This window comes from Pelodiscus sinensis, chromosome 28, assembly GCF_049634645.1.
Source record: "Pelodiscus sinensis isolate JC-2024 chromosome 28, ASM4963464v1, whole genome shotgun sequence".
Taxonomy (NCBI): Eukaryota; Metazoa; Chordata; order Testudines; family Trionychidae; genus Pelodiscus; species Pelodiscus sinensis.
Window position 1 is genome coordinate 5,060,163 of NC_134738.1, and position 26,360 is coordinate 5,086,522.

Below are 26,360 nucleotides of genomic sequence, written 5' to 3' on the forward strand. Positions count from 1 at the left end.
AACCTTTCTTGTTATCCTTCACATCCCTTGCCAGTCGCTATTCCAATTGCACTTTTGCCTTCCTGATAACCCCCCTGCATTCTCTAGCTAGACATTTAAACCCCTCCCTGGTCATTTGTCCAAGTTTCCACTTCTTGTAAGCTTCCTTTTTGTGCTTAAGTTCACCAAGGATTTCCCCTGTAAGCCAATCCGGTCTCCTACCATGTTTGCCTCTCTTGCTACGCATCGGGATGGTTTCTTTCTGTGCCTTCAATAAGGGTGTGTCTAGACTACTGAGTTTTGTCGACAAAAGTGGACTTTTGTCGACAAAACTATACCTGCGTACCGCTGAGTTCTGTCAACATAACGTCGACAGAACTCAGCAGTTTTGTCGACGCTGGTAAACCTCATTTTACGAGGCATAACACCTTCTGTCGACAGAGTTCTGTCGACAGAAGGTGTTATTGCCTGTAGGGTTGCGTCTAGACCAGGGGTGTCCAAACTTTTTTCAAAGAGGGCCAGATTTGAAGTGAACATGCGTGAGGGCCGTCCCCACACTCTCAGCCCCAAGGCGGAGGGCCCACAGGGTCGGAGGTGGGCGGAGAGCGCAGGGCACGCCGGCCTCATGGTGGCCCGGGGGCAGGGCGAACCCGCAGCCGAGCGGGGGAGCGGGGCTGCGGATGTGCCCTACAGGGCAGGCTCTAGGACCGCGGAGGCCATGGGTGGCGGCGGCACGGCCGGAAGCGGCGCGCTGGGCGTGCCAGTTCAAAAGAGCACCGGGGAGCCAGGAGAGGGGGAGGAAGCGGGGGCCGTATTAAATCGGAACACGGGCCGCAATTGGCCCGCGGGCCGGACTTTGGACATGGCTGGTCTAGACTACAGGGTTCTGTCGACAAAGCAGCTTGCTTTGTCGACAGAACTGAATGTGTCTAGACGCTCTATGTCGACAGAAGTTTTGTCGACAGTATCTGTCGACAAAACTTCTGTCGACAAAACCCGGTAGTCTAGACGTACCCTAAGGCTTCTTTAAAATACTGCCAGCTCTCCTGGACTCCCTCCCCTTTATGTTAGCGTCCCAGGGGATTCTGCCTATCAGGTCTCTGAGGGAGTCAAAATCTGCTTTTTTGAAGTCCAAGGTGTGTATTTTACTACTCTCTTTTCTTCCTTTGGTCAGGATCCTGAAATCTACCATCTCATGATCACTGCTTCCCAGGTTGTCACCCATCTCTACTTCCCCTATTAGTTCCTCCCTGTTTGTGAGCAGAAGGTCAAGCTGCGCATGGCCCCTGATCAGATCCTTCAGCACTTGTACCAAGAAGTTATCCCCAACATTCTCCAAAAACTTCCTGGATTGTCTGTGTACAGCCGTATTGGTCTCCCAACAGATGTCAGGGTGATTGAAGTCCCCCACGAGAACCAGGGCCTGTGATCTGGAAGCTTCTCTCAATTGTCCGAAGAAAGCCTCATCTACCTCATCCACCTGATTCGGCGGCCTGTAGCAGACACCAACCGCAACATCACTGCTGTTGTTTGCACCAATAAACTTAACCCATAGACTCTCAACAGGTTTTTCTCCCTCTATATACTGGAATTCTGAGCAATCATAGTGCTCTCTTACGTATAGTGCAACGTAAGAAGTCGTGTGGTTGGGCTAAAACCTGGATGGCCTAGGGGGGTGTGACAGACCGGGCCGTGTCCAGGCACAGCTGAGGGTGTCCGCTCAGGGTGAATTGCTCAAATCCGGGGCTCCTTACAGCCCCCAGACTGGTGACCTCTCCACACAGGCCACAAACCAGTCCCAAAGAGCACTCCCGCAGCCTGCCTGAAGCCTCCCGAGCAAAAGCCCTCCGACACCCCAGCAATATCCGTGCCTCAGATGACCCCGGTCCTATACACAGGTGGGGGGTCCTAGCACCCAATCCCACCTACCCCGAAAAAGTTCTGTCCGGTTCCAAGAAACCAGCCACAGATCCCTGGTCAATTTACCCTCTGGACCTTACCCACAAATCACACTGGGCCAATCCTTTAGAATCTATATCTAAAGGTTTATTATTACAAGAAAGAAAAGCCTGAGAGTAAGGTTATTAAAGTACAGTATGTTACATGCACCGAATCTCCCAGTCCTCGATGCAGGCTCTAGCAGAGATGTTACAGCTGCTGGTTTAAAAGTTCTTGTTGCACATTCTATCATCAGGATGGGTTCACAGGTCTTCCAGGCTCTTCGGTCCCTGCAATGCTGCCTCTGGGATGAAGTGCTGAGCTGAGAACACAATGGCATCGACCACATGGCCTCTTTATACCCCCTTCCTGGCCTCTTCTGGTCTCAGCCGGTCACCTGGTCCTCAGCCTCTCTCTGCTGGCAGCTCTTGGGTCTCCGCCCTCCTGCTTTAGGTGTGTCCTTGGGCCATCAAGTGCCATTGTCCCACAGGGCTTCGCTACTCAGCCTGTCCATAGCAATGCTCAACCACATTCAGAGAAATATTCAGCTTCCACACAGATTACAGATTCCTATCTACTCACACAGACATTATACACTCACATAAATAGTGTACATAAGATCAACAAACGATAAGCTCCCATTCAATACCCCACATGGCTCCCTTTTATACCAATTTCTGGAGTCAACACCCCCACCTAGGAGCGCAGCAGCGATCTGGCTGCTTCCCTCCAATTCGGTAATGTGACAGTGGGTAAGGGGTGCTGCTGTAGGCAGTGGCAGGGGAAGGATCAAAGGGAGGTGCTGCCCTGGGTGGGGTGAAGGGCAGGGGCAGTGTCCTTGGGGAGGACTAATCTGTTGTTAATGGCCAGTGGCCGGGGGGGGGGGGGACGGGGACAACAGGACGTACCCGCGGGGGGTCTCTGGGTGGAGCGGTGGGTCTGTCGGGGGGGGGGGGGGTCTGTCCTGGGCTAGCCTGTGTGAGTGGCCAGTGGTTGGGGCGGGGCCATGCTCCTGGGGTCTGTCGGGGGGGGGGGGGGGGATCTGTCCTGGGCTAGCCTGTGTGAGTGGCCAGTGGTGGGGGCGGGGCCATGCTCCTGGGGTCTGTCGGGGGGGGGGGGGGGGGTCTGTCCTGGGCTAGCCTGTGTGAGTGGCCAGTGGTGGGGGCGGGGCCATGCCCCTGGGGTCTGTCGGGGGGGGGGGGGGGGGGGTCTGTCCTGGGCTAGCCTGTGTGAGTGGCCAGTGGTGGGGGCGGGGCCATGCTCCTGGGGTCTGTGGGGGCGGGGGGGGTCTGTCCTGGGGGCGCTGCTGTGGGCCGAGCTGGCTGCCTAGCGGGGGAGGGAGGGAGGGGCGAGGGGCCGTGTGCAGCGCCGAGCACCCGCCTGCAGCCCCGCGCCAAGCCCCGCCCCCAGCCAGGCAACCGCCTTTCCCCGCCCCCTCAGAACTGAGAGGGGGACGGAGCGTGCGCCCAAGGATTGACATCCCGCGGTCCCGCCCCTCAGCGGCCCGCCCGCCAATCGAAGACGCTTCGCGGGTCTTTGCCACTCACTCCTCTCGCCTATTGGCTGCTTCGAAAGCGGCGGCGACCAATGAGCGCGGAGCGGCGGTTGGTGGCGGGTCGGGGCAGGTTCGCTGGGCCCGGCGGAGAGGCGGGCGTCATGGAGGGGCTGCGGGCTGCGCGGGGTGAGCGGGGGCCCGAGGGGGGCGGAAAGAGGGGGGGTCCGGTTGGGGGGCGGGCAGGGCAGTGCCGCCCTGGGGGGGCTGGTTGGGGGGCGGGCAGCGCTGCCCTGGAGGGGGGGGCTGGCTGGGGGGCGGGCAGCGCTGCCCTGGAGGGGGGGCTGGTTGGGGGCGGGCAGCGCTGCCCTGGGGGGGGGGGGCTGGTTGGGGGGCGGGCAGCGCTGCCCTGGGGGGGGGGGCTGGTTGGGGGGCGGGCAGCGCTGCCCTGGGGGGGGGCTGGTTGGGGGGCGGGCAGCGCTGCCCGGGGGGGGGGGCTGGTTGGGGGGCGGGCAGCGCTGCCCGGGGGGGGGGCTGGTTGGGGGGCGGGCAGCGCTGCCCGGGGGGGGGGCTGGTTGGGGGGCGGGCAGCGCTGCCCTGGAGGGGGGGGGCTGGTTGGGGGGCGGGCAGCGCTGCCCTGGAGGGGGGGGCTGGTTGGGGGGCGGGCAGCGCTGCCCTGGAGGGGGGGGCTGGTTGGGGGGCGGGCAGCGCTGCCCTGGAGGGGGGGGCTGGTTGGGGGGCGGGCAGCGCTGCCCTGGAGGGGGGGGGGCTGGTTATTTTTGCCATACCATTATAAAATCAATTGGGATATGAATATTGTCCCTACGTTTCGGCAGGTGGCGTGTATGGAATGGTACACTTAAGTCATTGTCTATAAAATTGTAGTTTGTACAGGTTGAACCTCTCTAATCCGAACACTCTGGTCCAGAAACATCTGTGTCTGGAATGATTTCAGTGAGCTGGGTGTCCATTTTTCACGGGTGTGGCCAACTTTCCTGCGGTTCCATAAAGTTTGTTCATCGCCACCAGTCCTGGCTCTGTGTTCTGTGCTGTGATTTTGCTGTAATTTACCGCTACTTGTCTTCTAAGAGCCCAGTGAGTAGTGGCAGCGTGGGTAATGCTGCTAGACAACACTTCTCCTGTGGGCTGGAAAATTCTCCGGTTTGGTACTGGTCAGGATCCGAGCGTGCCAGACTAGAGAGGTTCAACCTGTGCTGATTTTTGTAGTATTTTTGTACAGCTTGTTGTAAAACTAGATGAACTGTTGTACCTCAACCTAAGGATGTTACATTTAGATTAATCAACTAATTGAATAGTCGATGTAATTTGTATCGACTATTCGATTAGTCAGTAAGGGTGCCTCCGCCTTTGAAGTGTAGCAAAAGCCCTGCCAGCTCTTGCTACATTTCAAAGGCAGACGCCCCGGGGAGCACAGCCAGTGGAGGACTCAAGCAGTCCCCCTGGTCCCGTACTCCCTGCTTTTGAAATGTACAAGAGCCCTGGGGGGCTGTTTGAGTCCCCAGCTCAGCCCTGGCTCCCTGCAGTGCCTCTGCTTTTGAAATGTAGCTAGAGCAAGGAAGGCAGAAGCACTGCCAGTTCCCCGCTGTGTCCCTGCCCCTTCTCCCCACAGAGACGGTGCTGGGGGGAACCGGCTTTTAAGTGACTAGTTGGATGGGGGGGAGCAACTAGTTGAGTTGACTGTCTGATAAGCATTTGCTTATTGGATAGTTGCCTGGTTGCTTACATCTCAAGCTCAATGGACCAATGGCTAAGAAACATTGCTCTAGTCCAGAGGAGGCAAACTATGGCTTGCTGGCTACATCTGGCCCTCCAGACCCTACCATAAGGCCCCAAAGCTCCCGCTTGAGGAGGCTAGCCTCCGGCTCCTCCCCTTCTGTCCCCCTTGGCCTGCAGTCTCAGCTCCCCAAGTTCCTGGGCAGCGTGCTAACCAGGCCTCTGTATCCAGTGCTCCGGGCACCATAAAGACGGGCCTAGGGAAGTGGCCTGAGAGGGAGAGCAAGGAAGGATTGGGAAGGGGACGAGGGGTCACTGAAGAGCAGAGATGTTAGATGTTTGGAGGGGGTGAGAAGCAGAGGGAGGTTGGGTAGGAATGGCGGGGAGGGGGTGTTCCTGGGCATGGGGAGCAGGGGGAAGTTGGGTAGGGAGGTAGGGGGAGCCACGTCTGGCTATTTGGGGAGGCATAGCCTCCGCTAGCCTTTCCTGCCCACCATATGATTTCTGAGCCCTGATGTGGCCCTCAGGTCAAATGTTTTCTCACCCCTCCTCTGGTCTAATGCCTCATTCTGTTTCTGGCTTGAATTTCCTTTAAGCCAAAGGATTGAGCATTGAAAGGTAGTTGTTTTGTTTTTTTCAATGTTCAATAAACACATTGTGTGTAGCTGTGCGGGTTTGTAATGACTTCCCCTATATTAAGGGTGGGCAATACTTTTTTTTTATGGGGCAAGGGCTGCACGTTTCTATGGAGGAGTGTGCAGGGTCTGGGACAACAGTTGGGTGAAGAAAAGCTCAGGGCATGGGATTGGGGTGCAGGAGAAGGTGTGAGGAGATTGGGGTGAAGGAGAGGGAGTTTGGGTAATGGAGAGGGTTGTGACCCGGGAAAAGGGATAGTGGTGCAGGCTCCAGGAGGAGGAATGGGTACAGGAGAGGATTCTGACATGGGGGAGGGGTGTGCGAGGATCTGTGGGGTCTGTGAGGGAGTTGGGACCTGGGGGAGGGGGAGTGCAGGGTGCTAGATACAGGCTCTGGCCGGGAAGCACTTACCTAGGTGGTTGCCTGCCAGCAGCCCAGTGGCAAACTCAGGCTGGCTTCTGCCTGCCACAGCCCTGGGCCGCTCAAAGTGGCTGGCCGCTCCATGTGACTCCTCACACAGGAGAGGGAGGCTGCGCGCTGCCCTTGCCCCAGCGCAGGCTCTCGGCTCTGAAGCGGTGGTGATTGTGCTGGAGGATGAGGCAGCGGGCAAAGTCTTCCCCCACAAGGTGCAGAAAAGCACGTGGAGCAGCAGATACCCAAACAGCTGCACTAGGGCGTTCTCTTCAGAATGGTCTTGCCTCTTTGTTATGGGGCTCAAATTAAGGGTGTTCCTGTTTTAAAAAATAACCGTAGGTCTCACTTTCCCTTTTGTGCATCCACTGTCTGTATCGCCTGTGTCTGTAGGCAGGGCTGGACAAAATACAGCTCTCGGACTGGATCCAGCCCTTAGGAGCCTCAGCCAGGCTCCCTGCCTCTCGCTTAGAGAAGCTGGCTGTGGAGCCATTTGTTTCTGTGAAAACTGCGAGCCCAGTGGCGCATTTCTAGCGGTGTCACAGCAGAGAAGGAAGCTCAAGAGGCTAACATTATTTTAACCTAAAGCAAATGTTGTGAATTAAAACAAACCAGCCACTCTTATTAATATGTTAGAAGGATTAAGGTCTGTGATTTGTAATGTATGTTATACTTGACTGATCTCGTTGCAGAAGAGCGGCAGAGGAAGCTTCAGGAGTATTTAGCAGCCAAAGGGAAGCTGAAATGTCCAAATACAAAGTGAGTTTGGACAATTGTATCCTTTCTTCCTTGCTACTATTTAACTTCAGAATTCTCAGTGACTGATGCTGAGAATTCCTGTTTCCCTATGCTTAGTTTCCCCTTTAATGACAGGAGGGAACTTAGTTTAGTACTCCAGTTCTCAAATTATGGTCCACTATGATGGGCCGGGCCGGGACTGGACACTGCTAAGGGCGTCCGCTCAGGGCGAATTGCTCAAACTCCGGGCTCCTTACAGCCCCAGACTGGGGACCTTCCCAAATAGGCCACAAACCAGTCACACCAAGCGCTTCAGCTGCCAATCTGGCCAGCCAGAAGCCTCACGAGCAAAACCCCTCTGACATCCCAGCTCTTCCTGTGCCCCAGTCGGCCCCGGGCCTCACACACAGGTGAGGGGTTATAGAACCCAATCTCATCTACTCCAAACAGGTTCTTCTGGTCCCAAGAAACCAGCCACAGTTCCCAGATCAATTTACACTCTGGATCTTACCCACAAGACCATGCTGAGCCAATCCTTTAGAATCTACAATCTAACGTTTATTACTAAAGGAAAGAAAAGCATATGAGTAAGGTTGTTAAAGAAAATACATTACATGCATCGAATCACCCACGATACAGGCTCTTAGCAGAGATGTTATAAACTGCTATCTTAAAAGACTCTGGTGTACATCCTATGACAGGATGGGTCCATGGTTCTTCCTGGCTTGGTGTTCCCTGCACTGGGATCAGGAGCTGAACTCAAGACAAGACGGAGGGTGCCACATGGCGCTTATATACCCCCCCCCCCCCCCCCCGGCATCTTCCTGGCCAGAGCAGGTCACTGCAGATTACATGGTCCATTGACCTATCCTTGTGTCCCAAGTCAGCAACCATTATTTTGGCTTGTCTGCAGGCATCCAGTTTCATTCCCTAGGTGTGTCTTTGGCATTTAGAAATCTCTTCTCCCTGGAGCCTCGCTCATCAGCATAGCCATTGAACAAACATTCCTGGCACATTGCTCTGCCTCAGACAGAGAATTTTCCAGCATCAACACAGAGTACATATTTATAACTCCACATACAGATTTTATACAAGTACATGAATAGCCTAAACAGAATCAGTAGAACACAAGCTTTTGTGTGCCACCTCACATGGCCCCCTTTGTATACACTTTTAGGGCAAATACCCCCTTCCCCCATGGGTGCAGCAGAGATCTGGCTGCTCCCCTTACAGTCACGTTACTGGAGTTTATCCCAGTTCTCAAATTATGGTCCATAGAGTTCAAACTGAATCCTCTCTTCTTCAGAGTCGGGGCTTGCCTTACCATGAGGCGGCCGTCTCATGTGTCAGACTGCGTGGGGGGCGCCTCTAGGCCCCAGAGAATTGAGACCTTTCAAGGATTTGGCCCAAGCAAGGACTCATGGGGACATCATTTGAGCTCCCCACCTCAGGTGCCAAAATGTGGGCCGGCCCTGTCAGCAGTTATGCTTTCTCCTAGTGATAGTCTCTTCAGGTGTGGTTTTTTTGGTTTTTCAGCCTTTTTGTGCTATTAAAAGCTCTAATTGACTGAAATTACACTGGTCACAATACTGACTATAGTTACACCCCTAACATAACTGTAATGGAATAAACTGCCAGTTTCCCAAAAGGCTTCTCTGGGCACTCAGATTGTTCTAGGGATTTCTGCTTTGCAGCTAGTCACTTCCCTGTCAGAGTCCAAAGGTGGAAGGATCTTTCCTTGAATCTGTATTTATAGCTGCTTCTCACAGAAAACAAGCTGATGGGGTCGTACCCAAGTGGGCTTTTCTTTTGATGGAGAGCAAGGAATGCATTTGGGGTCTTTGACCTCCATCACGCACAACGACCACTTGCTATGAAATGAGTCCTTCTCTGTTCAAGTTCTTCATTTCTATTTCACAAGGTTTCCTTGTCCTTTGATGGGTTATTTTGCTACAGAGATATACACAATATAAATGTTTGCTACTACATTGTAACAGGACAGGGATAAGTGAAAACAATACAAGTAATGTCCCACTAGTTTTCATGAAGCTTAATACGCTCTTATACTGGGAGTTCAACTTGGAACTGAGATACTGCTGAGCCCTCTTGCTTAGCATCCTGAGCTCCCTCTCATACTGTGATGCTGTAACCTCTCCAGGTACTGCTCGTAACAGACACCCACAGGCAGGGACACATCCAGCTGTTACGTGAATGCTTTTACCAAGCACTCATGAGCCAACAATGAACACAGCTCCCCGGTCTAGGCTTCCAGAAGTGTACTGTCCTGCCTGGGTCAGAAACTTGACAAGCGCAAATTGATAACCCAGTCTGCTCTTCCCTCATTGTGAAGAGGACAGGCACCACCTCTTGTTCCTGAGCACATTTCCCAAGCACTGTGCGCCAAAATGCATTGTGTTAGGTGAAATGTATTAACCACAGAAAGCTATCGTGTGACTAAGTAATAAACATACAGATCACAATCGTTACCCAAGAAATAAAAGTACAATCACTGGTGGACAGCATTTAAATCAAGCTTTGTCTTGTACTGATGATATAGTTCCTCAGAGCCATCCCATCCATTGGATGGCTTAGGGAAGCTGCCACAGGCCCTATTCTTTTGGGGGCCCCATGGTGGCCACCCCATTTGTCCTATGGATGTGACCCATGGAATTACCTGGGGGCCAGGGTGACGATTCCTCCCCACCATACTTTATGAAATTGGCTTATGAGTATAAATATGCACAAGAGCAAACTCTTTAGGTTAAGGAACTACCTGCAATACATTTTGTAGTGAATTAGAGCTAGCTATGTGTGTTCATTTTAATTGTGGGATTTACTTTGTCCATTTTCACTTGCAACCACTTAAATCCTACAGCTTGTACTCAATAGAGTCACCTTTGTTTACTATCAAGCCCACTGTAAATAACTGTTCACTGGGGGAGCAATCAGTGTGCATGTTCTCTCATTGATAAAGTGGGCAAACATCCTCAGGAGATCTTTGGAAAACTTTTACTCAGAGAAAGATGGTTTGATTCGGGGTTTTGGTCCCTTTTGGGGGTTGGATTCCTGGTTGCTGGGCCTCAAACTGCATTCTCCCAGAGCTGGAGTAGTTCAGTGTCTGCATTACTCTTCACCCCAGCTCTGTGCCTTGGCTGGGGGAGACCAGAAAATCTGGCCCAGCATGACAGGGTGGGGGGAAGCCCCAGAGAGAAAGGAGGCAGGTGTCTGGCATGATCAGCACACCAAGAAACAGCCCCAAGCAGTCATCTGTGACCGCACCCCGTCACAGGGCCAGCACAGCAGCAGCCAGGGTATCCCTCTCCCCCGCACTCACCACTGCAACCAGTGTAGGAGGGGCCCAGCAGCCTGCTGTGCCACCCAGCCTTCTCCCAGCCCGCTGAGCACATCTCAGTGGCAGCCGGAACTGCAAAGCACTCTACTTCCTGCTGCCACGGAGAAGTGGGACGCAGCAGGGCGGCGTGGCAGAGCAGAGCAGGCTACTCAGCTGCTCCCGCTGCCATGGTGGGGGGTGACCCCTGCTGCTGCTGCACAAACCCCTCTATAATGCCCTAGCCCACATTGCTCAGGTGAAGAGGTGGAGCAGGAGAGGGGCGATGCCTAGGGCACTGGGGGGGTTGCCCCATTCCCCCTTTGGGGTGGCCACATAGTTCCTTCATACACAGGCTGGGATTTTTCCTTTCAATCCTGCACCACGTCTCTTTCCCCTCCCCTTCTCCCCCCCCCCCCCCCCCCCCCCCCCGCCCGCCCGCCTTCAGTCCTTTGTTCTCCAGAAGTGATTCCAGAGCTGGGAGGGGAGGGAGGACCAGTGATGATGTCACTTCCCCCTTCTATAGCTGCTTCCCACTTGCTGGAAAGATCCTATGCTATTACATAAGAAAAGCAATCGCCAGAGGTGCTAAGTCTGAGGAGCTCCATTTTATGGGGTTCCTTGTGAGTGTATTCCCTTTAATGGGCCAGTAGAGCACCTGATTCCTCCATTGTTGTACCTGCAAGGCTGGATGGGGGTGTTTCCAACCTCAACATTTTTCTGTAAGATACACTTAGCAAAACTCCATAGCTCCACTTACAAGGATAGCTCGTTCAATTCCGCATACCTGGTCTCTGCTGTTAAAAAGCTTCTCATAAACTGCTAACACACAAACTGCTTTTGAATTGCTGCTTAATGTTTTATCTTTCACCCAACGTTCTCTTTGGTACATTGATATTTTGTTTGATTTCTGTAGACCCTATTTAAAGGACCGAACCAATCAGCCAAATCCACAATTACCACCACTTTCTAAATCCGCACCTGTAAGTAGAAAAGACCTTCCTCTTCTGACTCTGGAGTGTTGTATCTTGTGGCGGAATCGGCTCAGGCATGGCTAGGGACTCTGTAGAAGCACACAATAAAATGGGTTCCTTGCCTTGATGAGATTGGTGGCAATGGAGTGCTGGCTAACTTGGCATAAAAAGCAATTAAATACAAATCTTTCCTTACCAAATATATTTCAAATACTGAAGATGTCTAGTCCCTACACATTAAATTCAGCCTTAAAGCATCATCATACTAGCCACCGTTAAAATAGAGTTCTCTTGGGGGTGAACTCTGCTCTGTCTCAGGGCAGCAACGCTGCACAGAAGTTCAGGGTTGAAAGTGTGTGCTACTTCCAAACAACACTAAACCACTTTGAGTGTTTTTGAAGGGTTTTTGTTCTCTTCTGAGTGATTGTCAACATATGTATTCCACTGTTGATATTTGCATGCCTACTTCATTTGAGCTGGTGACTTCTGGTCAGCAGTACCTCTGGGGTGGTGTGCTTATTGGGCCAAGTGACCGCGGAGTATGCATAAACCCCCTCCTGTAAGGACTACTCTATTTGCTAGACACTTGTGCCTCTTAATAGTTGATACGCTCGGTGCCTCATTTGCATGGAAGATCAGAGTTTGCTCAAAAGCTGGGTCTCCTTCAAGACCCATGTTATGAAGAGGTCCAAGCATTGAAAATGTCAGGGCAGCGTGACCATTACTCTTTCACCCGAACAGCTGCCACAGGGCCTGTGTGCTAGAGAGAGGGCCCCGTGACCGCAAACAAAGCAGAACTAGTTCTCTATGTATATGAAGTATGAACTCCTGGCCCGATTTTGAATCGGGTGGTGGGTTGTGTTCATTCCTCTCCTTTCTAAGGCTGACGTTTATCCATTTCCTCAGGTTGTCCGACCCAAGAAGGATGTTCCCTCCAAAGTGTCCAAGTGTATACCGAAGGATCGTGCACCTGCTGTCAGAAACCCAAATGTACGTCCTGCTCTTCAACACAGGTCTTCAAATGTGCCTGTGTCCCAGGGGCCCAAGAGGGTACCTCCCAACCTCCTGCCAGACAGAAGACATGCTGTGCAGCTGACTGCAAATCAAATACAAGAGACTGGAAAATCTGAAAATCAGGGGACAGTTACAGATCAAAGGGCTGTAGTGTTGACCCAGAATGGAAAAGATTCCCAATGTGGAGAGCACCTCTCGGTATCTGAGAATTTGCAAGAAATGGTAGACCTTGAGAAGGAAAATCTTCCTAGTAAAACCACTCTGGAATCTTCCGAGAACAGGACAGAGTCTGGGCTGGACCCCAAAGTACAATTGAGGACTGGTTTAAACAATCCAGAGAGTAAAAGAGGTTTGATTCACAGGCATACCTTGGGCAGAGCTCCACAGAACAACGTGAGTCTGAAAGATAGAATTATTACCCGTCAGGCCACTAAGGAACTGATTCGGAATAAACTTGCAAAATCTCCACCTGGTTCTAAAGTCGTGTGTCCTCAAAGACCAAGCAGCAAAGCCAGAGGGTCAGTGCCTCCTTCCCAGATATTTGCTGTTTCTAGGACTCAGCTACCCAAGAAATCATGTGCAGAAAAACAGTGTCTAAATCCCAGTGTTGTGAGGCAAAACCCAGTGAAATTACAGGCAGTTGGAATGCTCAGTCTTGCAAAACAGCCTGCACAAAAGCCGTATGTGAAGCCCTCGGGAACATGTAAAACTGGTGCTCTGGAAGTTGGAAAGTCCAAGCAAAAGGTTAGAGCTGGAAGGGATCTGAAATTGACACGGTCTCCCATAAACGCTCGTATTTCCAAGAGGGCTTCTGTGATGGAACTGAAAGCAAAGTCAAAACCAGTGTCAAAGAGACCTAATTCAAAACCAAGTGGTGCAGGCAGCTGGGGAAGGAATGCAGCAAGAGGGAAGAGGCGCATTAGCGACTTGACGAAAGCTTCTCAGACTTGTGGAACGAAATCCAAAAATGATCTCCCCAGAAACTGTCCTGCAGGCACGCGCATGTCCAGCACCCACGCCACGGTTGGCATGCTCCAGAACACGGGAGAAACGCCCAAGCAAGAGTTGTTAAGGGAAAGAGAGATTCAGGATCCCAAGACCTGTGCTGTTGAAAAGCGCAGGTAAGTGGCTTCCTTTCTGATTCTCGCCTCCTTTTGATACCCTGAACATGGCAGGTAGCCTGTTTCCTCACTACTTCACCAAGGCAAGCTGTCTTCGTGGAGAGAAAGGAGGTGATGCCCTTTCAGAGTCAAGCCACAGGAGATGGGCTTTTGCCGCATGGTAGTGAGGGCTCTGCTTTACCTTTCTGCCGCCTCCCTCTCCATGAGGATGTCTACTGTTCTGGCTGGGCCTCTCCGGCTCCCCCACCCCACTGGAGCAGCAACTATGTCTCATTCAGTTACTGCTGCCTCTTGGACGAAGGTAGCTAGAGCCATTCTGAGGCAGGGTGAAATGCTCAAGGTTCAGTTCTCCAGGTTCCTCCGTGTTCTTTCCCCTCACAGATGAGAAGACGCTTCCCACTAGACTGCATCCAAACTTTGGATATGTATTAAACTTGCAGTGTTCTGTCAGTACCCTTATAAGCTATGCTGTGAATAAGAGTTAAGGGCTCAGTGTTTCCCATACAACAAACAATATCTAAACCGTGTACAGGTAATGCAGCTCTTTGCATTGTGTTCAGAGCACTGTTTGAGGTGATCGGCTGAAAGCAGCGAGGGTAAATCCTACTGTCTATCATATGGGCAAATCTGGGAAAGTGAAATGTTTATTGCCTAGTGCCAGGTAGATAAGATGTCTGTACTGTGCACTTCAGTCAGTACATGTTCGGCTCCTTCAACAATAGCTAACCAGGTCTATCTAAGCCTGAAAGGATATGGAATATCTTAAATTGACAGGTTGTTTTGTTAGCAATAGTATGGGTCTGCCCTTCTTAATGGTTTGGAGCTACTGAGGTGTTCTGCGTTTTCACTGGTATTAATGTCCAGAGACTGAAAAAACACACGGATGGGGAAGAGACGAGATTGCTAAGGAATGAGTCTGCCTCACCATCCAGGTTACAAACAAGCAAAAGGTAAAGGGTGTGATGGCGCGTTGGGGTCCCCTGCCTCCTGCACCCCCGAAAGGGCACGAACAGACTCCACCAGCCGGTAGAACAGAGGGAGTTTATTGCCTCTCCAGGATACAGCACAGCACAGATGTCACCAGGTTACAGGACAGGCCTAGGATGCCTCAGCCCCCCTTGATATGGGGGGGGGGGTCTGGCTTCTAAACCCCCCAGCCTGTTGCTGAGGCTGCTTCCTCCATGCTCCCAGACAGAAACTAACTAACTCTCTTCCAGCCCTGCCCCCCAGCCGGGCGGCATCCACCTTCCTTTGTTCCTCTCCATGGGGGGTAGCTGGTCGGACAGGTTGAGAGGGCCTCTTTGCATAATGTCTCACTCCCTGTCCTTCTGGGCTGTGGTACCGGCAGCAGCCAGTGGGGTTACCACAGAGCCAGCATAAAAGCAGCCCAATACCCCCACTACGTCACAAAGGGCTTTACTCCTCCCCTCTGTTCTGCAGACTACACGCAGACTGCTTCACAAAGCAAGGGTTTGGGGCTTGGGCAATGTCGCCTTTAATTTTTTTCCACTCTGTGCAGCAATGGTCCCCAACCTTTAGAGGCTCCCGGGGGGCGGGGCTGCGCGTCCTGGGGCACGCCAGGGGCAGGGATGCCCTTGCACCCGGCGCCGGCATGTGCCGTGGGCCCAGGGTCGCTGTGCGCTTGGGGCCGGCGCCAGGGCCGCGCGCCCACATATGACCCGGGGCTGAGGCTGCCCGAGCGCTGCGCACCAGGTGCTGGTGCGTGTCGCGCGCCTGGGGCCGGCGCCTCCAGTGCGCGGCGCGCCGGGGGCGGGGCCGGCCCAGGTTGTCAACAGGCGCGCACACAAGCCCTGGTGGGCGCCATGGCACCCGAGGGCACCGCATTGGGGACCAGTGCTGTGCAGAATGTATTTTCTTATGTGTGACAAGGAGGGGATGAGAGAGACATCACCTTCATATTGGTGCACACAACAATTCATATGGCAGGAGTGGGGCTAAGACGGCCCGAAGGTGCCACGTTCAAGCTGCCCCACCAGGACTTTCGGGCACCCTGTGGCTTTCTGCTCCGGGCAGGGGAAGAGGCTTTGCACATTGCCCCTGTCCTGTAGCAAAATCTCTCTGTTCCTATTGGCCGGATACCAAGGTAGCTGCAGGGGTGGATCAGGCAGCTCCTTGGAGCCGATGCTTGTGGGACACAGGCTTTAAGCCACCTCACCCCGAGCACTGGCTGCTTGTGTGTGAGGCAGGCAGGGGGGAGGCATCCCACGTGTACCAGCTCCTGCCTGCCCCCCGCACCCTCCGTGCTGCTGCTGCTGCAGCTCTATCAGAGTGGAGGGCAGGCGGCTCTGCAGAGCCAGTGCTCATAGGGAGTCTGCTTTTAAGCCAGCTCCTGCTTTCCCCGCCCCTTGCCGCCTGTGATACTGAGGCAGCGGGGAGTGGGGACCCTGTAGTCGTTTGCACTAACTGATAAGCCCAGGCTTATTGCTTAATCGTCTAAATAACTATATGCTAACATCACTAATAATGACAAGATCTGAAATATGCCAGAAAAAATGTGATGAGGAAAGGATAACGTAGTGCTCTCTTTTCCACTGTTAGTCTTGTAGAGCTAACGCAAAATAGTGAATCCTCTGCAATTCTAGACCAGAATAGATACTGGGTGAAAAACGAAGACCTTGCCTTTGGCCATGTTGAGTTTAACAGATGCCAGCTGCTGGGTGATGTTAGAAAGCCTGGGCTAAAATCTGGAGACAGATCCAGAACAGAGAAGAGGGCTGAGAAGGTGTGTGTTAGCAGATCTTAATGCAGGTTCTGACTTTCCTTGTGTTGATGTTTTTCTGTTGTAAAGAATTTAGGCTGCTTTTATAGATATGGGCACAAATCAGACATCAGGAATGGTAACAATCAGGGCTCGCCGAACCGTGGAGAGCCCCGCTCACCAGCCGCACTGTCCAGCGTTCTGTGCATGCGCAAATCGCCCAAACCTGGCTCTTCCGGGTTGCAATCTACTCACCTGTGGCGAGTAGATTGCATTATTTGTCGAGCCCTGGTAACAATCATAAACCTGTAAGTGAGCATCTTAACCTCCTCGGATATTCAATAATGAATTTAAAAGTAGCCATTCTTCTACTAAAGAATGTTATCACCCAGTTACAGAGGGAGTCGGCTGACAGTTCCACACTTTCAACTTGGGCCTGAATAAAAATATTACCTGGTAAACATGCTACAAAGGCAATTTCCCCTGCCTTTGATATTAGCATTTCCACATCAAATGCTATGAATGGGACATATCTAGCCTGACTTAACTGTAGGACCAGTGTTAATTAGCTTAATTAACACTGATCCTACAGTTAACAGGTAACTGCTTTTGCTGTTATATATTCTGTAATTTCCACTCCAACTTATCTGATGAAGTGGGTTTTACCCATGAAAGCTCATGACCTCGTATATTTGTTAGTCTCTTAGGGTACGTCTGTACAGTGCCGAGTAGCTCAAAGTAGGCTACTCGATTTGAGCGACGCAAATTGCATAGCTTATTTCGAGAGTCTATTTCGAGTGCCAGATTTTGAAATAGACTGCTATTCCGACAAGCCCCATAATCTTTGTGGAATTAGGTTTACTGGGACGTCAGAATAGCAAGCCCGTTATTTCTAATACATTTCAAAGTAACGGACTTGTTGCTAAGAAGCCGAAAATGCTATTTCGGGACATACCCTAAGATGCCACAGGACTACTTGTTGATTTCAAAGTTAACAGGTGCTAATGGCTTAAGGAAGAAAAGGATTCTTTTAACAGAATTCTTTGGAGTGTTGTAGATATGTGAAAGCTCTGATCTTAACGATTTTTTAAAATCCTGGGTTACTAATTAATACATGGTAAATTGTTGAAACTGAAAGAAATTTACCATGGATCCTGATAATTTGTTTGGCCTTTCAGTTAGTGTTGGATTCCAGACAAATGATTTCCCTTAAGTTTTAGCATGTGTTTGGAGAGGGGTATTGCAGACCATTAAGGTCAGATCTTTGCTATCTGCTAGAGTTCTGGCTTTTGTGAGCCAATGGGCACACTCAGAAGTAAATCATTAGGTGTTTCATAGAATGAAGACCTTATTTGCAAACTCTGTGAAGCAGGGATCTGTCTACACAGACTTTGAAGCCATGTGTGAAGATGCCCTGGGGCTTCTACTCTTTGAGTTGGTGGCACACAATGTGAAAGTTGGTTTCCCGTGTCAGTAAAATATTGGATTACTATTTGCAAGGAGAGCATGACTACAGTATTTCTAGTTGATTCATAGATTTGCTTAGCATCTTAAAGCTGAGCTATGTGGATACTATGCATGCAAGAGGGATAGTTTTGTGAACTGCAAAAGTCTGTAAGCATGCTAGTGTTTTGGCAGATTTAGTGGTCAGAGTGTAGATTGTTAAACTGGGGCTCTGATGTCTATTTTTATGCCTTATGTCTTTGGTTTATTTGCATAGCTGTTTTTAGTATGGCCCATTTTGGTGTGTATACTCGAGTCCCTAGAAATGATAATACATGTATTCCAGCGGTAGTGTTAATTTTCTTTATTTGATTTCATATTAAATATTTTAAGCATTGCGCCTTGTTATCCCTTGTTTGAATGTTTTTCTCCTTCCATTCCTATGGATTGTTTAAAATTATATCTAAGCTTTTTGTTTGTATTGATGGTGCATATCCACACACAGCCTCCATATCGGCGTTGCATAGAAGAAATTTCAACCCGCACAGAAGAAAATTCAACCCACTCAAATATGGAAAATGTTAGCGGGAACACTGCTTATGACTCGGACAAAAATCAGAGCTGTAGCCCTAGAGGAGCATTGGTAGATGGGGACTGGTAATTTGATGGTCTAATGATCTTTGTCCTTTGGCAGGAAGCAACTGGAGCAGTGGTTGGCGTCCAAAGGGAAATCGTATAAACGTCCACCCATGACGCTGCTTGCTAAAAGGCCAGACCAGGAGACGATGAACCTGTCCTTCTGGAAGAGCCTGGAGGAGGAGGAGGAGAGGGAGCAGCTCTGTCTGAGGGACAAGATCCACGGCACGTTGGCAGAGTGTCTGGAACTCATTGAGAAGGTGAGGGCCGAGCCAGGAGTGGCGTTCACAGCCCGCTCCCCTTAAGGATGGCTGGGAGACTGCTAGGCAGAGAGAGCTTGAGAACCTGCACTTCTCCCAGGGGCACGGCTTGTGAAGACTGCAGCCCCAGGATGCAGCATTCGTGTGGCTCAGATTACTGCTTGGATCTCCTAGGCAGTCGCCCTGGTCTCTTCATTCCCTCTGTAGCAGCTGCACCTGGCCAGTGCCAGAAGATCAGACACTGGGCTAGCTGGCCCATCGGAAGCATTGGGGTCTGTTCTGAACCTACCGCTGCACCGTTAATGCCCTGCTTAGGGTGAAATCTCTTGCTCAGCGTCCCTGGGCAGGCTCCATAGCCCCCTGCAGCAAGTGATGTAACTGAGAGCCAGTGGAGTTATGCAGCAGGTCAGCCCTGAAATCTAGGCTAAAATGGGAATTTTACATCCTTCATAGATGACAAAATAATTGATGCATTGAGTGTCACCTGGGATTTAAAGGGTTGTCATTAATTTTCTTGCTGCCTACAATCCTTTTGGTCCCTGAGAGAGGCCAGCCTCGTGTCTCCCCTTGTGTTTCGGTGCCTAGAGCCGTGCATTCTTGGAGACTCCTCCTGCCATTAAATGTCACTGCTGGGATACCTGGACAGATCATGCGCAGGAACCAGGAGTCTGTATGGCCCCCAGTTCCGTAGCAGGGGAGCTCCTCAGAATCTGAACGGGCTGTTCCCCAAGTCCTCCCTTAGCTGTATGACTCTACAGCTTCCCATTGTGCCCTTTGCAGGGGCTCAGGAGAGATTCCCCAAGCGCTGAAGCTGCCAAGGCTGGTGGGGAGGAGCCCAGCAGCTGGCAGGGAACAGTGATCTGTGCCTGTCCCCGCACCAAGCTGCTGTAGCTGGGGGAAAGGGATGCCGCCTCACTGTCCTCAGCAGGGATCCCCCCAGCTGAGCCTGAGTCCCATACTCCTGCCCCTCTTTGAGACTCCCTCCTGCACCCCAAAGCCCTCAACCCAGCGTCTGTGGTCCCAAGCCCCTCATCTCCAGCCCCACCCCAGAGCCTTCACCCCCAGCCAGAGCCCTTGCTCCCCCAACCCTCTCTCCTAGCCAAGCTCTCTGACACTCAGAGCCCCTTGGCCTCACTCCCATCACGTGAATGTTATGTGCACCGTTGTGAAGGTGATGTGTCGCACGTCCCCTCTGTCGCACGTCACCCCCACGCTGGTGCACATAACATTCATTCTGTTCAGGGGTGGGAAAAATTAGAGGGAACTCTGGCTGCTGTGTCACCGGCTGCCTTGACTATTCTGCTGCTGTGACTGCCACCTCTGATGCCAACAGCCCCCACACAAGCATGCAGCTCGCATCCTGACTTCCACCACCCGGGTGCATTTTGCAGCGAGACCAACATTCTCCTGGTCGGAACTTGCTCAGAGTTGTATCCCTGCAGCGTCCAGCCTTCCCCCTTGAGCACATGCAGAAGTGAATTGCTCCTTTAATGAGAAAATCCACTACAACTCATTGACTACGATTTGACAGACATTCCCTCAGCACTGAACTGGTAACAGTAAAACAAGTGAACTTAACAAACTTACATGGGATTGAGAGAGAGCAGGTATAGAAGAGGTTCCGATCAGATATAAAAATATGCTTTCAAATGACTAAGACCTACCTTAGTGAAGGTAACTACCTTGAACAATCTTCTCCAGCCATGATTGACTAACTTTTAGTCAAATCCCCACAAGATCCAGGGTGCTGGTTTTCCTTGCCTGCTGAGATGAAGGACACATTCTCTGCTCTTCTCTCCATAGTCCAGTAAGCCTTTGCAAAGTGTCTGTCAAACACTGTTCACTCTGCTTCAAGAGGCAGGACGGGGGGGGGGGGGGTGCAGTCTCCCCATTAAGTGCTCGCTTCCTCCCACTTGCTCTGCTGATGGCCTTGGTTATCTGGCATGCAAATTCGGATTTCTTTGTGTTTGACCACACCTTGCTCAATTGACATGGCAGACCCATTCAAAAGGCAAAACTGCATTCCTTTGTCTGGAAAACACTTGTTTATCAATTCCCCCATACACGTCTGATTTCAATACATTTTAGTCATAATTGCAGCGTATCGTAGAACCCTTTGTGAAAGGAGCATGCACACAGTGGTACTTTGGGGTACAGATCTGAACCACAGTGGATTAGAGATGGTATGTCGGGCCTAATGAGGAGTTGACATAAAGGTACGACTCACCAATAAGCCTTTGTCACAACAGTGTCCTCCCTTAGCGAATGAGAAACTGAGGCACAGAGAGTGAATGATTTGCCCACTATCCTCACAGTGTCTCTAGGGCAGAACTTGATAGTTAACTGAGTCCCAGGCAGGTACCTCAAATACAAGGCCATCCAGCGGTTCCCAGCTTTTTCCAGATGGGGACCCATTTTGACAATTCAGGAAGACTTGGTGACCCACGGCAATTCAAAAATTGGGGAGGGGAGCCGTGCTGTAACTAGCTAATTTTGCACCTGAGGCAAGAATATAAAATTGTGCCCCCTCCTGTTTATATATTCATAGCAGTTATTTCATAGAAAAACTGAAAATACATGAATAACATTACATTTATTTGAGTTGTGGGGGAAAGACACTCATCCCCACACTGCTCCCCTCCCTCCTCCCCCGCGGCTTAAACCCCACCCTCGGGCTGGAGGGCCTGAGAGTCACACTCGGGCTGGGAGTCTCTCAGTCAGGAGTCTGGGGGGCACACTTGCTCAGGGGCCTGAGTCTTTCACGGGTTGGGAGTCTCTCGGGGGAGTCACACTCTCAGGGGCTGGGAGTCAGGCCCTGGGGTCACACTTTGGAGCTGGGGGGGACTGGGAGTCTCTCAGATGTTACAAAAATATTAGAAACATAATGCACATTATTTAAAAAAAAAAGTAAAATTTAGTATTTTACCAAACAGTTTCACCTGAACTTAAATTAATGGGGATCACAAAATTTACTAAAATAGCCCCTCTACTCCCCCAGAGCCAGACACCCGCCAGCCCTCCCTACTCTGACTCACTGAATGGTGTTCAGTTCAATGGATTGGTTTAACTGCCTGAAGGTTGAAGTGCTGCATAGTCCCGTCTTTTGTTTCAGTTAAACCAACTAAGTTGCAAGAGCAGCAAGGAGTCCTGTGGCACCTTATAGACTAACCGAAGTGCTGGAGCATAAGCTTTCGTGGGCAAAGACCCACTTCGTCAGATGCATGTGGGTCTTTGCCCACAAAATCTTATGTTCCAACACTTCAGTTAGTCTATAAGGTGCCACAGGACTCCTCGCCGCTTTTGCAGATCCAGACTAACATAGCTCCCCCTCTGATACTTAACACCAATTAAGCTGAATACCACTTCAGGTGAATGAGACAAAACAGAACTACGTAGCACTTTAAAGACTAACAAGATGGTTTATTAGGTGATGAGCTTTCGTGGGCCGGACCCACTTCCTCAGATCAATATGTGGAAGAAAAATCGGCACAACCCTATTTACCAAAGTGATACAATCTAAAAAAATGAACGCATGTGAAATTGACAAATCAAATTTTAGAACAGAGTGGGGGTGAAACACAGAAACTTCCCCTATTATCACCCCTATGTCATTACCTCACAGAAACTTACCTTTCCCCCTCACCCCCACTCTGTTCTAAAATTTGATTTGTCAATTTCACATGCGTTCATTTTTTTGGATTGTATCACTTTGGTATATAGGGTTGTGCCGATTTTTCTTCCACATATTGATCTGAGGAAGTGGGTCTGGCCCACGAAAGCTCATAGCCTAATAAGCCATCTTGTTAGTCTTTAAAGTGCTACATCGTTCTGTCTTTTGTTTCAGCTACACCAGACTAACAGGGCTGCATCTCTATCACTACTTCAGGTGAATGGCTCCTTAAAACTAAGCCAGCTGCAGAGCCGCCCAGCAGGGGACCTTTTCAAATGTGTGAATGCACCTTGGGAGACACTTGGCAACCCTTCTGCATTGTAAGGCCTGAGGCCACCCTTCCTCCCCTTGCGGGCTGTGAACAGTTAACCATGTCCCTGGCTTTCCTCCCTCCTAACCTGCCCACTCTTTCTGACCGGCTCTTCTGTTGTAGGGTTGTCCTTCAGAGGAGCTCTTCAACACACTGTCCAGTGTCCCAGAGGCAGAGAAGTTTGCCAAGTTCTGGATCTGCAAGGCAAAGCTGCTGGCCCGTAACGGCACCGTTGATGTGACTGGGTTGTACGAAGCAGCGGTTCGTGCTGGTGCTGCGGTGAGCGATTGGCCGCAAACGTCCTCTGATTTCACAGACATCCCAGCTAGTGCTGGTGGTCTGGATATCGGCAGACCTCGCTGAGAGACTTCCTGTTCCGGGAGGCTGGGGAAACAGCGATTGGGGACCCATCCTCTCCACTTCCAGGCAATCGATAGCCAGCTATGCTTGTAGTTCAATGGCTTAGTTGAGCATGTCGTAAAGCTGCTGGCATTGCAGTGAATAGACACACTGAAGTGGCTACACTGGAGCCCTAATTGTCACAGAATTGTTGCTCAGCTGTCCCATCGCGTTCCTGTCTCCAAAGGTACAGGAGCTACCGAGCCACCTGCTCCCCCCGCAGTGTCGGAGGGGCGCCATGTTACAGTTTCCTTTCAACCAGTTTGCAGGTTGCCATGGCTTGATGGCTGGGGGTGTGGGAGATGGGGCAGGCTGAACAGGTCTCTTAGGGACTTGGGCTATTTCTTGTCATCGTCCACCTCGTCAGGGACACCACTTCCACTCACTATCCCTGTAGCCCCCGACTTGTGGCCCTCTCAGGAGCATGGGGCAGTGGCCGTTACTCCTTGGTTTAGGAAGTCTGGCCCTGAGGAGTCTGACCGACTTCCCCGGGGACAGGAATCTACACTGGGCACCAGACCTGTAAGGACACGGGCCACAGTGGGCGGGGTGGAGTCTCTTTGCTGACTGGCTAGCCGTGCTCTGCATGTTGTTTGGAGAGCAGTCTGGTTACAGATATTTCCTCTCCTCTTGGCCAATGAGTCATCTCTGGGCTGTGGGTTTTCTAGCCCTTCCTTAGTTCCTCTCGGGGGGCGGGGGGGACAGCTGGTGACTTCGTGGAACAGTGAGTTCCACGCACGCCATGCTCTTTAGGACCCAAAGTCCTGGCTCACGTGCCCGCGTTCTCAGGTGAGCTCTAACCACAAAGTTCTCAATTGCTCTTCTTGCAGCCGATCCAGGAGCTGAGAGCAGTCGTTGTGGAGTCTTTGAAAAAGGCAGACGGAGCATCCCGAGGTAACGCGGCTCACTGGAACAGAAGCCTGCACAGAGGGGCTTACGGGGAGAAGCGTGAATGGGAAACGGTCCTCAGAAGGGGCTGATTTCTTAGGAGTGGAGGAAAATAAGGGCTACAACTCTCTGACCTGGGATTGTCATAGGAACAGAGCACCACCAGCTCCTACTGCTGACACACTCCTCCGAAAGCCGGGCTAGCTTGTTAAGCCTTGGAGACGTAGGTCCTGCCATGGGGCACTTACTTGCATGCAGTGCATTGCTGGGAGGGCAGAGCGTGCAGGATCCGGCCTTGCCTAGCAGCACAGCCCAGCTTTCAGCTTTTCTCTGCCCAGAGGCAGCAGGCAGGAATGCCTGGGAACCTGCACTTGGACACTTGAGAGAGGAAATGCGGATTTCCCAAGGTGCACAGGAGCATGGAGCCAGAGAAGATTGGGGTTGAAAGGCAGCTCAGGAGGCCACCTTGTCCAACCCTCTGCTCAAAGCAGGACCAACCCCTCCTAAATCCCCCCAGCAGGGCATTGTCCTGCAGAGCAGAGAGCAGCAGTGACCATTGGCAAGAGAACAGAACTCCCCTTGTCTCCTCCCACCCTCAAGCCACCTCCAGCAGCCTCCCTGGCGTCCACTCTCCTCTCGGTGGGAAGCCGTTAGCCTGTAATGCTAGAATCGGTGAGTGGAGCTGACGGGCTTTTACTTCCCTTGCAGACCCTTCTGTGGAGCTTGCCCCGTTCGTAGCAGAGGCTGCCGGTGAAGAGCCAGTGCCCCAGAGGCCCAGGACTCCTTGCCCTGGTGCGAGAGAGCAGGCTGTGACCACGCCACACTCCACTGTCCGGTTCCTGCCGGGCAAGACAGCCTCTCTGGTCAAGCTGCAAATAGTCTCAGTGCCCAGGTAAGAGCGCCTGCCTGCAGGTGAAGCTGCTGTAGCCCTGCTGCTGGATGCTGTTCTCCCCTTGCGGTGGCCAGCGTGTCGCTAGCCAAGAGGTGCCATGACTCTGCCATCATGAGGCAGGTGTTTGGCTTCCGGTCTGGCTCCTGAGCTTTGCAGGGTCAGGCTGCCTGGAGTCTTGGTCCTGGCTGCAATCAAATCAGCCCTGAGGTTCTGTTTGCTTGCTTCCAGGTCAGCAAAATGTGGGGAAGCCCTTAACGGGTGGGCAGCGAGGCCGTGGGCGTGCTGACCCCGTGGAGCTGTGATAGCCCTGAGAGTGATCTGATGGAAGAGTCCGTGTTGTCGCCTCTCAGACTGGCATGGGATGGGGAATCTACTAGCTTCCTAAACCCCTCCTGCTCTATGGGGTGGTGTCCAGGGTCCCTGGGTGGGAGACCAGGCAGGGCAAGGGGCCTCTTGCACTGCCAGGCCTCAGCTGAGGGCTCTTTCTCCTCCACTCCTGGCAGGCTGACGGGACTGCCTGGGATGCAAGACTGGAAGTTCTTGACGCCGGTGCGGCGCTCCCTGCGGATAGAGCGGGCCCATGCCCGCTACCCAGAGATGCTGAAGGAACACGACACCGTCGTGTCTTCCCTTGATGAAATAATGGCCACGGAGGGGGCGAGCCAGTTCATATTTTGTAAAAACGAGGCCCTGCCTGAAGAGGACCTGGAGCTCCAGGGCGTTTAGAGCCCGGAAGGGACACGCTTCGGGTAGTCTCGCGGCAGCACGCCTGCTCGTCGGAAGTGGCCCAAGGCACAGGCTGGTGGCTCCCAGGTGGGGCCCCTGCCTGCCTAGCCGGGAGGCCTGTCAGTACGCTGGGGAATGTGTAACTGCCTTGCCACAGTGCCACGCCCCTAGCAAACATGCAGAGCCTGGGCCAGGCTGGATCGGGGTTCTGCTGCCGAATGCCCTTTGGCAAGTCCCTTCATCTGGCTGTGCCTCGGCTTCCCCGTCTGTCAAAGGGGGAGAAGGCTGCTGAGGTCTCCGGCTGGCAGAGCCCGGCTGTGAGTCAATTCCCTGGAGCCGTTCAGTGGCACTGGCAGCTGCTGAGCCAAGGGAGGACAGCAGAGCCAAGCCGGGACTTGCAAACGCACCCTGCACTCTAGTCCCACCACGTGGGCTGGGCTCCTCAGCGCGAGGCTTGTTGGCACCTCCAGCAGCTTCCTGGTGCAGGAAACGGGCTCAGGCTCCACACAGAGCAGTGGCTTTCACCGCAGGACGCCAGGGCTACTAAGCTGCCAGGAATCCGCTCCTGCTTCTTCCCCTGCTGGTGGAGAGCTGCCCCCAGGTCCTCAGCCAGCCGGCTGGACTCAGCTGCATGGCAGGGGCCGAGACTTTCAAAGCATCTGTCAGCTCAGCAGCCCAGTGTCGGGGGTGCAGATCATACCCTCCCCCACAAACGACAGTAACCACCGGCCTTATATGGAGGGTCTTTGTTCATTACGCTAACAATTAAAAACATGTGGAGTAGCCATCCAGTCTCCACTTAGCCCAGCTCCTGTTCCCAGACACCCTCGCCGGTGCTTTGAGCCGTGGAGCCCAGGCAAGAGCAGCCCTGCACAGTCCAGCGTGCTCAGACCAGAAGGACCAATCCCTCCCCCCACCCCCCCCACACACACACACTAGAGAGGCTACAGCCTCCTACCCAGGCTACGTGGGACCATCGCAGGGATGGAGGGACTAGACATTTGGATGGAGCCGGGGCCTGTTGGCTTTGGGGGATGGTCGATTTCAATTGG

At 52.3% G+C, this 26,360-nt stretch overlaps 1 protein-coding gene across 1 annotated transcript; it reads left to right on the forward strand.

Annotated features, from left to right (window-relative positions):
* Positions 1-3,452: 3,452 nt before the first annotated feature.
* Positions 3,453-26,116, forward strand: CKAP2L (cytoskeleton associated protein 2 like). Its single transcript, XM_075910622.1, has 9 exons — positions 3,453-3,598; positions 6,883-6,949; positions 11,173-11,239; positions 12,137-13,365; positions 18,222-18,423; positions 22,527-22,682; positions 23,633-23,696; positions 24,399-24,582; positions 25,086-26,116. The coding sequence occupies exons 1-9, from the start codon at positions 3,505-3,507 to the stop codon at positions 25,306-25,308; spliced, it is 2,286 nt and encodes a 761-aa protein (XP_075766737.1). The 5' UTR covers positions 3,453-3,504; the 3' UTR covers positions 25,309-26,116.
* Positions 26,117-26,360: the final 244 nt, after the last annotated feature.

Bases quoted from the DNA above. Each gene is read 5' to 3' on its own strand.
- CKAP2L (XM_075910622.1), top strand. From the start codon at position 3,505: ATGAGCGCGGAGCGGCGGTTGGTGGCGGGTCGGGGCAGGTTCGCTGGG. The intron at 23,697-24,398 runs GTAACGCGGCTC...CTTCCCTTGCAG, and splicing joins GGCAGACGGAGCATCCCGAG to ACCCTTCTGTGGAGCTTGCC. The intron at 24,583-25,085 runs GTAAGAGCGCCT...CACTCCTGGCAG, and splicing joins CAAATAGTCTCAGTGCCCAG to GCTGACGGGACTGCCTGGGA.